Source organism: Nuphar pumila, chromosome 13, assembly GCF_984573655.1.
Source record: "Nuphar pumila chromosome 13, dmNupPumi1.hap1.1, whole genome shotgun sequence".
Taxonomy (NCBI): Eukaryota; Viridiplantae; Streptophyta; class Magnoliopsida; order Nymphaeales; family Nymphaeaceae; genus Nuphar; species Nuphar pumila.
In genome coordinates, this window is record NC_143261.1 from 75,268,051 (window position 1) to 75,281,428 (window position 13,378).

The following is a 13,378-nucleotide window of genomic DNA, read 5'->3' on the forward strand; positions in this document are numbered from 1 at the left end:
ATATTGAAAATGAAAAAGAACCGAAAGAGAAACTAGAATGACGTGAAAAAGGATTAAGGAAAAGAAAAAAAAATCTGATTAAGGAAAAGAGACAGAAATAAATCCTACGTCCTTTAGAAGCACGTGCTGGTCCTTATAGGTCTTCTAGATGATTGATTTCCGCGCCTGTGCTCTAATACCATGTTAGAAAGATCAACCTGCAAGAGACAAAGGTGAGGTAAAGAGAGAAGAGGGGAGTCGGCGGCAATAAGGTTTTCCCTTTTCTATTACTATTTATATGTATTGTACAAAGTATAACATTACACAAGTAATAAAAATAAATTACAATATGTCACCGCCCATGCATCCCGAGGTGGATCCTTGGAATGTGGTGTGGGTCGGATCCATGATCCAAAACTAACACCAAGAACTTACTGTAGGGTCAATACTATGCCAGAGGGATGCTTAGAGAGATCGACTGGCTGGCTACCTTCTAGTTCCTGATCGGACATCTTCCCCGACCTCAAATCACCCACTCTCCGCTCATCAACCGTCGATCGCACCCAAAGAAAACCCAAGAAATAAGGATCCCCAATTTCTCCTCATCGACGAACGATTCCGGTGAAAAAGATCCGTCCGACGATGGGAAATTCGTGGGATAGTTCGAGATCGAGGAGGGAAAAATTTGAATTCGATGGGTTTTATAGAGGGAGAGCGAGGGAAGACAATCGCTTATATATACGAGAGAGAGAGGGTTTTGTTGGTTCGATATAAGAGAGAGAGACGTGGGGGAGAGAGAGAGGGGTTTACTATCTTCCCAAGGCTTTGTATTTATACTGCCTGACTGGCTCAACCCGTAACCCTAAAACAGATGCCCACCGGCTATCCCCGGTTGGCGGTGGGTGGTGTTCTGGGTGGGTACCGTAGTACATACACGTATAGAACATTCTGCCCCCGACATCCGAAACCGATTAATCGGGTTCGGTAGCCAGAATCGGATCCAATTAATGATCGGATTGGCGTTCGGTATTTAGTTTTGCATTCATACCCGTATCCAAAATCCGATCAAAACCCTTAAGTATCGGATTTTAAGCTAATTGGATAAGGAGGAAACCCCCCTCCCATCATTAACTTCAAATTGACTGGCCTTTGGTTGGTAAAACGCGAATGTTAGGGTGTCGCACCGAGGATCTGAAGGACTATATATATAATTTTTTTATTTATTTTTACCACACCCCCGCACCCGGGTTTTTTGGAAGTGCCGCATCCCCACACCCGCACCCGCACCCGCACCCATGTGACATAGTACACTGCATTTGGACATTGATCATGCCACATTAGTTAATCACAGGCTTGTGAAAATTCAGTTCTAGCATGCACATAGCTGAAACCTTCATAATGGAAAAAAATATTTCTGGAGATATACAAAGGCAGCACATAATACACAAAAAATTTTTTTTTTTTGTTCCTACAGGGTTCACACCCAGCCGACTGGTCGGCTGGGGTTACTAGCAAGCCCTGGGTCGGGCTAACCCTACCAGGCCTGTCCCAGTCCTGCCCAAGGGCCAGACTTGGCCAAGCAGGTCTCTGCCAAACCAGGCTGACCGACCCTGTCGGTTGGGCATGACAGCCCATGCACAGGCCCAATTTGGGCCTGTGTGCACATGCTGTCAGGGCATGCTGACAGCCCCTAAGAAAAAAGTTTTTTTTTTGTTTAACTCTCCCCTTTTGTTTTAAAGACATGACCCAGCCGACCCAGTCGGCTAAGTCTGTCAAACAGGTGAACCACCCGGCCGACCCAGTCGGCTGGGTCAAACAGTCAGCCCAGCTGACTCACTCGGCTTGGGCTGACTGCCCCACAGACACGTATGTATGAAAACCCCCTTTTTTCATGAAATGATAAAAGGAAAAAAAAAACAAAAAGTTCAGCCATGGAGAAAAAAATCCATGTCTCTCTCCTTTGAAACTCATCACTAACACGCTTTCCATGGATTTTTATCCAAGATATAGCATAAAATCGAACTGATATTCGATTTCTCACCTAGATTCAAAAGAGAAGATCCGTACCTTTGATAAAAATCGAAAAATAGAGAAGAATGATGGTGGAACAGGGGCTGTTTGGAGAAGAGGAACTCTCTTCCTCTTCTTCCTCTTCTTCCTCTCTTTCTCTCTCTCTCATCTTTTCCCTCTTTCTCTTTCTTTTTTTTTCTTTCTCTCTCTCTCTCTCTCTCTCTTTTAAGTAATGGGTGGGAGAGGGGGTGACGCCCCCCCCCCCCCCTTTCTCCAATTATCTTTCTAAGCGTTCCCAAAAAGTGGAACAACCTCTCTCTTTTGTTTCTTAGTTTTTTTAAAACTCTACCAAATGTTGACTTTTCCATGTTTGGTAGTTTTTCCAACTTTATAAAACTTTTAAAACTCTTTCTTAACCACTCATAAGCAAGCTCAGCCCAAAAAAAGAAACTTAGAATTCATATTATTTATTTATTTAATTAATTAATTTTTGAATATTAATTAATAAAAATTATCTAAAAACTTTCAAAAATAACCAAATTAACCCTAAAGGTTTCTTAACTATAATACACCCCAAAATAAAGCTTTATATTCAATTTAAAGCTGAAAAAACATTGGGGTTGGATTTGGATCCGGATCCAAGATCCAAACCCAAAACAAAAAAATGGATCAAGATCTGGATCAAATCCAGATTTAAGTAGGACCTAAATAGAACCCAAATCCATAAAAATTTGGATCCTAAGCCTTGGATCCAAACCGATCCAACTCTGGATCCAAACCGATCCAACTCTGGATCCATTTCGACAAACTGTTCAATTTTCAGAAAAATGCGATTTTCGGGCAAACTAGAACTCAAAATCAGGAAGACAAGATATCGTTGCGCTCAGCATTTTGAGACGCACCCAACAATATATTACACGACTACCAAATTTCGAATTTCGCTTGAAAATAACCTGAACTTCGCTCAAATTTCGTTTGAATTTAAAGGTAAAAAAAAAACTTTTTCTCAGGTTTCGATTGGCTCGTTTAGACCTAGTTGATGAGACTTGGGTCAAACCCAGACTCAAAAACATCAATCTAAAAATCGAGCCTCAACGACTTTTTTCTCAGACTTAGCCAAATTTTCATCAAAATTATAAAATGACTAAGTACCGAAATACGCGATATTACACTTATGATGGCTCTGATTAGACCCAGATCCAGACCTGATACCATACCTAAAAATCAAGGCTAGGTCTGGTTCCACCTGGGTTCGAACCAAAGCCAACCCGTTGACACCCTATGTGTAATGAAACAAGAAACAATACATTGATGAACCCAGTAAGGGCATACAAGAAACAAAAAATTGTGCACAAGCACTAGTGCACCAAGGGGTAATACACAAGCCACTTAAGGGCAAATACAAGAATAAAAAATATGATCACAATAGCCACTAATGGGCAAGCATAAGAAAACAAAACACTATAAAAATTAAATATTTTATTCACTAGAAATGCTTGAGAAAAGCACACATAATATGGAAGAGATCCATATTTATAGAGGATACAAGCTCTAAAGAGGGCTAGCCAACTAGCTGTTGGGATAGTCCCAACGGCTACAAAGAAGGAATAAAGACAACAAAAAAGAAAAAATACCAAAGTGCCCCTAATGGGCACCACCTATTACATGATAATAAAAAGACAAAAATGCCCCTAATGGGCACAACCTATTACATATACAAAACAGTCAAGAAATAACTACACACACACACACACACACACACACACACACACACACACACACACACACACATATATATATATATATACTTTAACAGCATGCCCCCTTTCTTTTTGCTACCCTTTTTACTCAAAATATCATGTGCCCCTCTCCCCCTCTTTTTTTACCTAAAATGTCATGCCTCCTTCCTTTTACTTAAAATATCATGCCCGTACAAAATCATTTTTTTATATGTTTGTTAAATATGATTATTTACCTGTTCCAAACCCATAACATCAATCTTGATCTCATACATACATACATATGGGGGGTAACATTTGTTCACATCGAGTTGACTGTCGGAATGAGCTAGAAATCATAGGCGTGGGTCGTATATTTGGTAATATTTTCTATCCTCGTGGGAACCCCCTAGTGGAAAATGTATTTTTTTTATTGTCAGTTTTTTTACACATTTGACCCTTCATATATGATCTACATATTTAGTAGAAACTGACTTTTGGATCATGTTTTTCTCATGTATATGTCAGATTTTATGAGGGTTGAAAAATCAATGGCCTACAATGTACCAAATTTTCAAACCTCAAAAGACACTTTTACATAAAAAAAACTACAATTCAAGGGTCCATCCCTACTATTTTGACACCATGCTGAACACATCCATGAGGTCAGATTTGGTCAAAACAACGCCTCCCTATGAGTTGCAACTAGGGGGTTCTTTACCCACGAGGGTAGCAAACACTATCCCAGTGTAAATTTGAACACCCTTAAGGGCGAATGCCCCAACAGATGCGTGCATGTTCAACAGTGTGGGTGAAGTGTACAAAAAAGTAGTCTTAGCCATTAGCATCAGTCAGCTACTGCTGTTAAAGCCTTTTTTTGGTTTTGTGCAAGTTGGATGCACCAAGTACATCCATTCTTGTCTGGTGATAAGGGCATTCACTAAAGTGGTATGTATGAGTAATATCTTATTACTCATGCATATTTAAGTAAACCTAACTATATGAATAAATCTTTTATGATTCCTTTACTTCAAAACATCCCTTGAATTAAAAATAAATAAATGTATTTTAAATAAGGTTAAAAATGAACAATTTGAATTGCAACAAAGTATAATTGTAAAAAAGAAGCCTCCCACATTTAGGCTAGTTTAAAACATGATTTATATTAAATAAACAATGCTAAGCTCATATGTATGGTATGCTGTACTTGAAAATGCATGAGGTGATGTTGAACTCATTGATACTATATGCATAATGTATAGGGAAAATATTGGATACCATTGAGTGTACCATACACTCTAGCTGAAACCACCTGTTCATATTTTCTTGGGATTTTTGTGAATCAAGCCCTATGGATATGATCTATATGGTTTGCTTAGTCAAAAAGATGTTTTAGTCCGATCATGTTGTATAAGCAAATTTTCTAAGGGCTACAAAATTCAATGGTCTACAATGGCTCAAATTTTCAATTAAAGAAAATCATGTTTTTGCGTTGAAACCGTCTAATTCAAAGTGGATTTCCTAGTAAATGGACCATGCTGAATGCATTCATGGGGTCAAATTGGCCAAATAAAACGTGCACCAGATTGAGCTGAAGTACTGTACTCTAAGAGTGTAGCCAATATGTATGTGTATCGTCATACCCTGTACCCATAATTTCAAAATTCTCCATGTCATATCCTTTGTACCTGCACCATAATTTGTATGTGTATGCATAATATATATGTAACGCCCTGAAATTTTAACCCAAAATTTAAAGATTTTTTTTTATATCAGCGGAAACAAGAAATAATATAGGGTTAAATATTTCGAGACATTACGGTGGAGAGAAAACGCAACACATTTATCTCATTCCATTTATCAATGAAAATTAACAGAGTTATAATTTATATGAACAGTTAAAAATTACAATAAACCCAAGCGATTCCTGGAACAATAAATCCAAAAACCTCGATTCGATGCCTCATCCTGCAGTCGCTCATAAACCATATTCTTTACCTGAAAAATAATAAATTGATTGGAATTAGACTACCACGTCTAAGTAGGAAAACTGTAACTCTTAATGCAAGTACATCATGAGTCTAGTATATGATGTGGGTGTCAAGTGTAAATCTTTAGTGTATACAATAGCACGTAAAGCAACAACAGTAATTAACAGTCATATACGTGAGCAGGTAGAACATGGTATGCAACATTAATAAGCAAGTGAGTTAAGTTATGCAACAGCAATAACAATAACATGCATAACTTTCATGTAATAGTTCAATCTTCTCATATTTACCCATTTCAGGATTTCAGTTCATTTAAATTTCAAAATATAAAGCATGCTGAAAGAATATGCACATGTTTGGCCTTGAGTAACTTCACTCACTGTGATACCTAACTGTTCTAAATAGTGTTTATATTATCTTATCCCGCGGGTACACACGGGCCAAGGCAACCATCACAGAAGAGAACGTTCGGGGATATATTATTCAAGGGTATTTTATTAACCCGAACATTCTAACTGAGACTGAAAATCCTAAGGGAGCGGCCAGTGACCGAGAGAATCTCCCAAAGGCCAAAACAAAAACAGGATGCATCCTTACTTCTGCAGAAGAACAAAGAGCTACCACCTAGGACATATTGGTAGTCCGGGTCCCCCCAACTCCGAGGACTGGGGACCATCGAGTCACTTTAGCTCGAAACAGTAAAACACATGTCCCCGGAGTTTTGTACCACCTACCCTCTCCAAGGTAAGCCCGAGTCTGAATGGGTTAATCTTTTCATTTAATTATATTCCCGAAGTATGGGGCATTTCCCCAACTTCCTTCTACTATCATAGCAGTAAAATTCCCAACCTTAGTCATTTTACCAAGGTGTATAAACCAGTCCCAGACCTTTGTCATATTGATTGCATAACCCACCCAAAGTGCTTCGGTGCCTTTAAACCAGTCAAGCACGAATGCCCCGATGCCTTTAAACCAGTTGGGCAACCATATTATATTTTCTTTTTCCATGTGGATTCACATCATAACTTCGATGGTCTATGCCTGACCCTCAATACATTCGCTTGACATTCATATGTCCATAACAAACCGACCCATAGGTTCGGTTATCAAATCATCATTCATCATCATTATTATTATTTATTTATTCTTTAATAGAAAAATTACCACAACACCTCCATCTATAAAAAGGGTGGCATGCATTAAAAGCTCTGCCAACAAGCAAAGACACTCTTGGTGTCCCTTATTGAGCATGCAGGGTAATCTTAGAGATTTGGTAATACAACTATATACCTTTTTCCAAACACCATCTCATTTGAACATTCCACAAGATATATAGCTTAGTTGGCATTTAATACTTTCAGCAAATATGTAGTGTTAGGCAATAGTATTTCAGAAAAATATATACAGTTTAACATGCATATGAACATTGGAGAATAAACATCTTCATGGCCATTTGCACCTTCTAGATGATATATACTTAATGGCATTTTGCCTATTTTAAGGAATATGCAATTGAACATGCTAAATTATGCAACTTAGTATATAAAATTGAATATCATTTTACCATTCAGCTAAATAAGCATTTGAGCATTAGCTTAATATACAGCTTCATGTAACAGTGAATAACAACCTAATATGCAATTAAGTTTGCATTGAATATCAACTTGATATGCAGCTTTGTACGAAATTGAACATACACTTACTATGCAGTTACATAGGCATTGAGCATCTAACTAATATGCAACTTCATATGGACCCGAGCATCCATCTATAAGCATCTAAATAGGAATTTGCATATCAACTGAATATGCCTGTAAATATTAACTTAAATTTCAACTTAACATGAATCCAACTAGATTCTCATGTATACTTGCTTCCAAGGTTTCTCCCACAACAGATTACCAGGTATGTATATTTAGAAATAGCAAATGTTTCAATCCGTTTCCAAACAATTTTAACAATCCCATAAAATAAGCATGTTGATTCCTAATCCTATCACATGATGTTGTGAACCTATAGATTTTATTTAACAGAGATCACTGATATCACATATAGGGCTAGTCAAACTAAATTTTTCAGAATCCTATGATGAAACAACAAAATAGATTAACATGATCCTCCTTTGAGATCCAACAATAGTATGGCTAGTATGACCATTTTACATGAATCAACAATTGAGAGAAGTCTACATTCTCAGAGGCTCACTTAGCACACCATAATTACAAATAGGTTTTTATCATTCTTATCATCATAGCACGTAAACCAATAACTCAAGTACCCACGTCGGGTAACTCATTCATATATTGCCCCCTTAGGCAAAGCACATATCCATATATCACTATATACTCCATCGTATGTGTGAAACCAATTTAAAAACCCCATTCCTCAACACAACTATCATACCACATCCCAGCAGTTCAAATAATACATTTTCTGACAGAAAAAAAAAACAAAACAGTTTAAGTATATGTAGATCTGTCCCGACACCAGAGAAGCCTGGCGAACGCAATTCACTGTTTAAACATATTACAAAGTCTGATCTGTTGTTTCAACCTTGAAATCACGCGAACCATATTCTAGTTTTCTTGAAAGCCATGTGGTATAATCACAAAACCACTATCTGAATGTATAGTTATTTAAATTCATAAGAGCCTAAGTAAATTCCAAAATCCGATACAGAGTTTTAACATCATATGTATTTATAAAGACCTATAATTGTTTAGTTTATAATACTCAAATCAATTTAACCAACCTATGAGGCATTTCAAACTCAAGTCATAATATATACTTTTAGAAACTATCAATAAAGTCAATTCGCGAGGCTGGTTGAATTGTACACCATTCTATTGACCTGAATTGAGCATAAGGATGCCATATTTTACAAGTGAAACAATCATGATCGGTTAGCAGAAATTAATTTAACATGCTTATAGTCTCAAAATGAACGACACAAGAATCAATTAACAGAATTTACTATAAGTAAGCTATACGTTCAGAATGAAACCGACACATTCGGCTAACCAAGAATTAACCTAGGGATGAAATGTGTTACCGAATAAAACTAACATGATCGACCAACCGAACTCACATCAACAGGGTATGTGTGTTATGTGATAAGACTAACATGATCAATCAACAGGGATTTCATCAGCATGATAAAGCATACAAAAATTTCAACGTTTCCTCCACCCAAATACTGGAATGAACACCCCTAAATTCTGTCATCTAACCCAAGAATCGAACCCCCAAATCTGAGGTTATCAAATACAAGAAATCGGAACCCCACGGCTGGGGCGATCTAGTGCTTCAACCGAAACCCCACATCGATCGGATTTGGGATTTTCCCGGTTAGGGTTATGCAAGAACCCACAAATCGATGGAATCAGATATTGCCGAGTTAGGGTTTGGCAAGAACCCACCCAAATTCGATATTTAGGCTTTTCTGACAGCCAAGAGTCTCGTCTGACACTCGGTGCATGCCAAACACAGGTTTTCTCCTTGACCAACCCCATCACACCCAGACTAATTCAATATCCAGCAAGAAGAGATACAGGAATCCTACCTGTTTCGGCGCTCATAGGTTGTTGTTGCAGAAGGAGGGCCGCCGGCTCCGGTGAGGGTGGTTGCTGCAGCGAGACATCGGGAGTCGAGGAAGTATGCGAGGGAAGGGGAATCGGCAGCGGCACTGCTGGCTGCTGGAAAGGAAACGGGAGGGGAAGAGCGCAGGGGGGGAGATGCAAAAGGGTGTCGGCTGCCCTGCTGGCGCGTGCAAAAACGAGAGGGAGATGGGAGGAAGAGAGGTGTGGGAGGGGAGTAAATAAGGCAGGTGGCCCCGAAACGGAAGGAGGTAGTTACCTCCTCCTCCCCGGCGGCTGCGCACACCCCTTCCCCTCTCACGCCATCGTCTGGTGTTAGGGTTCACTCAGAACCCTACGCAGCATATCGGGAAGCCCAGTATCGGGTAAAAAAAAAAATTTAAACACTTACCTTGCGTACGTGGGGCGCGGCTCGGGTCTGGATCCACGACCCGGGATCCAACCGAGTGTTGGATCCGCGTCCCTCTTGCGATGTGGATCCGTGAGTTGGATCCATATGGATCCAACCGTAAATTTATTAAAATTATTTATATATATATTTATCTATTTATTTCTAATATATGTATATATATATATGGACCCGAATTGATATGGGTCCCGGATCCGAATCGTGGATTCCAACAATCTATTATAGATCCAACATTAAAATTTTAATTAGATCCATACAACATTAGAATCTCCGAGGTACAGGATCCAAAAGACATATTGTGGGTCTAAACTTCGCATAAGCTACTACGGATCCCATGAAAGTGTTATAGATCCGATATTGAAATTTTCCTCACTAAAATCCGGTTTTAACATCGTGGATCAACTCCATTTGTTCTGGATCCAATATCCAATATGACCCTGATAGGGAGGATCCAATATCAAAGATCCAATCCATTTGCTTAAAATTCCTTATTGGTTATCCACTTAAAATGTTTGAGATCTCTTAACTAAGATTCAAATGGAAAAATCGAAGTTCTGAACAGGGTATAAAGGTTCCAACATTGAAGATCCAAATAGAATATCCGATATCTAAATACAATTAACACATACAATAATAAAAATTATCTGATATTCAGTTCAAGAACATAAAACTCAAGTTTATTTATCGGATAAAATTCACGGGTATTACAATATATATATATATATATATATATATATATATATATATATATATATAATACAAGATTATTGAGCCTCCTTTTATTGTCAAAGGGGAATGAAAGAAAACCAACAAAAGTGTGGCAAGAGAGAGAGAGAGAGGCAATGCGAAAACACAAGAAAATGAAAAATTTGTATGAAAAAAAGTACATAATATATAAAAGTTCTTGAAGATTAGATGAGAAATTGCTAGGCTTATTTTGAAAATGAAACTCAAATGGCTATTTGGTGCTAAAGTTCTTTTCTGTTCACAATAGTAAATGCTTGAGAAAACAAAATGTAATTATCAAGCATTTCTTTATTTTGGAGTGTCCATGTGCAGCACATGGAGTGTTTAATACTGAACACGCTATGTGCAGCATGTCCAAAAGTGTTGGTTTCTTTAGAGTTTGAAAATAGCTTTGATTAAGTCATGTCAAGTGTCAATGTCGGTGTCAGAGGGACAGACATGGTGGACCTCTAAGAGTATCAGGATCATATATGTTGTTCAATTTCTAACGTGCTCTTAGTTCTTGAATCTACAAGTAAATGGTACTGATACAATGGACATGGTGTAGTTAGAGTTTCAGCCTAAAACCTATGTAGATTTGCACTCATTTCCTTTTCCAAATATGATAAAATGCTGTTCACGATTTTGAGGGCACTGATATGCTATCAACTAGCATCTAATTGGAGAAACACTATGTTATAGTCAATATTCCTATTACTGTACTCATATGTGGTGAGAATTGCATGAAAATATTCTTTTTCTTTTGAAAGGAAAGCAGGCTTTCATTAAAAGGAAAAACCAGGAGGGTGACAAGCCATTACTCTTAAAGATCAAGACATGTACAAACAACAACAACTACGCCTTCATCCCAAAACAATTGGGGTCCGCGATATGAACCAAAAAAGAAAATCATTGAACATGGATGAAAAACCAAAACTGATGGAATCTAGAAGTAAAGCAAAAATTATGATGAATAACTCCAATCCATCAAATGCTCTTTCCTTGCCATTTCTCCCTAACATTAAAGTAATCCATTCTGAATTCTGTCACAAGGTTTTGTTGACTAATTGATATGCTAAATTCCTTCCCTGAGTGTACTTTTTGCTCCACTCAAGGCTGTTGGCTTTGCTCTTGGTTAGGTTGGCCACCCGGTTACTTTGTTTTTCTTAAGGACCATTAGTTTGGTGCCAGTTTCACTGGTGACTCCAAGTTTGCAAAATCCATGGGAGACTTGGACGAAAATGCAACACTATATATAGCTAATTTACAACTTGCATCTATGCTCTATCTGTTGTCATCATCTTTTTCTTTTCCTTTTCTGTTTTTGCAGTTCAGTATTTCCTCTGACACAGCTGATCAGGTACATCCAAACAGGCCACCCAAACCTTGTTTAGAGAATAAACCACCACAGCCCTTGGCCGATCCAGTAAGTTTTTCCGAGGATCTTCCGTGCACATCTGCATAGGGAGTGGTTTCAACTCATTTAACAATCATCTGTACGTGATTAAATTTTGGTAGGCAGTTCTGTCTAGCTTGTACAAAGTCCAAATCAACTCTTTCACGATTAACTGAGGCATTTTGTTTTCGAAGGTGATGGAGTGATCTGATTTTGTTGAGTAGTATATAATACACCAAAGTATGTTATCTAAAACTTTTGCATGTTGAGGCTAACTGGAAGAATGAAACACATTTCATACCATTTCTGTCTGGAGTATTCCTACTGCACGAGCATGCCCCTGTGTGTGTACCTGTCTCTGTATGTGTGCGACCAATTCACCTAGGAATGTCCAATGAGTTTCAGACATTCCTGGGTGCATCTCTCTCTCTCTCCCCAGATCCTGCCACTGTTGACCCTGTCTCTCTTTCCATGCCCCAGTGTGCTTCGCCGGACAGCTGATTGAGGGAGAAAATTGCAAGGTCCCTTCGTAGGACCCTACAAAAAAGATGCAGGTTTTTCTTGCTTAATTTCTACTTGTAGATGTGTTTATCATAGTTTACTCAGTAGAAAACATGTATTACTTCAAGTATTTCTGATGCTCAGATGTATTCATTAGAGTGACAAACAGTCAACCGCTCATATCTCACTAAAACATAAGAGATTCAGTGGGCTTTGGCGTTTTCAGAATTCGTTTTTCTGAAAACATTTTGAAGGTGTCTGGGATGAAAGCCCTTCCAAAACAGTGTTTTTGTAACCTGATTTTGAGACCTTAAGATGACATTTCCAATAAGTAGATAAGGTTATTTTTTGAAAATGACCCCCCTTTTCGCCTTCCTGTGCTCTGCCTTTAACTCTACAGCCTCCTGCACCACCAGTCACCAGTGGAAACCAAGGTTGTAGGGCAGCTAGTAGGAAATTGACCTGAGGTATCATTTAAATGAGTGCAAGGCATTGAAAATGTGAGAAAGCATAGAAACAAACATGCAGCAATTTTCAGAACCAATCCCAGATACGATTTTAAGTTGATGTTCGGTTGGATCATTCAGAATCGCTTTCTCAGAGGAACCTGAGAAAGCCATTCTAATAGCCTGAAATCTCATGTTCAACCGAACATGAGATTACAGGCAACCCGTGAGATTCTAAATCTTACAGGTTGCCCTGGGATTTAGAATCAGAATGATTTGAAATCATTCTGATTCTAAATCCCGTTGAGTTGAGGCACCCAAACGTACCATAAGTCTCTCTTCCAGTAGGAAGCGTTGAACTGCAGGGATCCATCAATTTAAAAAGTGTCATTAAAACACTTTTTATATCTTAAAATCATGACTGCTGCTAAAGCACATTTTTTTCACTGAACCGCTGATCCTGCACAAGATCAGTGGTGCATGTTCGTCCGACATAACGTTGGACACTGCCATCTCTCACTCTCTCTCCCCATATATATATTGTTTTTACTCGGAGAAACCGCTCCAGGCGTAGAGACTTAGCTGCGCTGGCTACTCCAGATAGTT

General features: G+C 38.4%; 1 protein-coding gene across 3 annotated transcripts in view; it reads left to right on the forward strand.

Moving 5' to 3' along the window:
- The window catches only part of LOC149818740 (uncharacterized), a 94,312-nt gene extending 82,184 nt beyond the window's left edge, over positions 1-12,128 (forward strand). For 2 of the 3 annotated variants that reach the window (XM_089985688.1, XM_089985687.1), the window contains one exon: positions 11,760-12,128. In XM_089985688.1, coding sequence (XP_089841814.1) covers positions 11,760-11,894 — 135 coding nt within the window. In that variant the 3' untranslated portion in view covers positions 11,895-12,128. The remainder of the gene's footprint in view (positions 1-11,759) is intronic. The other variant, XR_016427388.1, reaches the window with a different exon arrangement.
- The last annotated feature ends 1,250 nt before the right edge of the window (positions 12,129-13,378 follow it).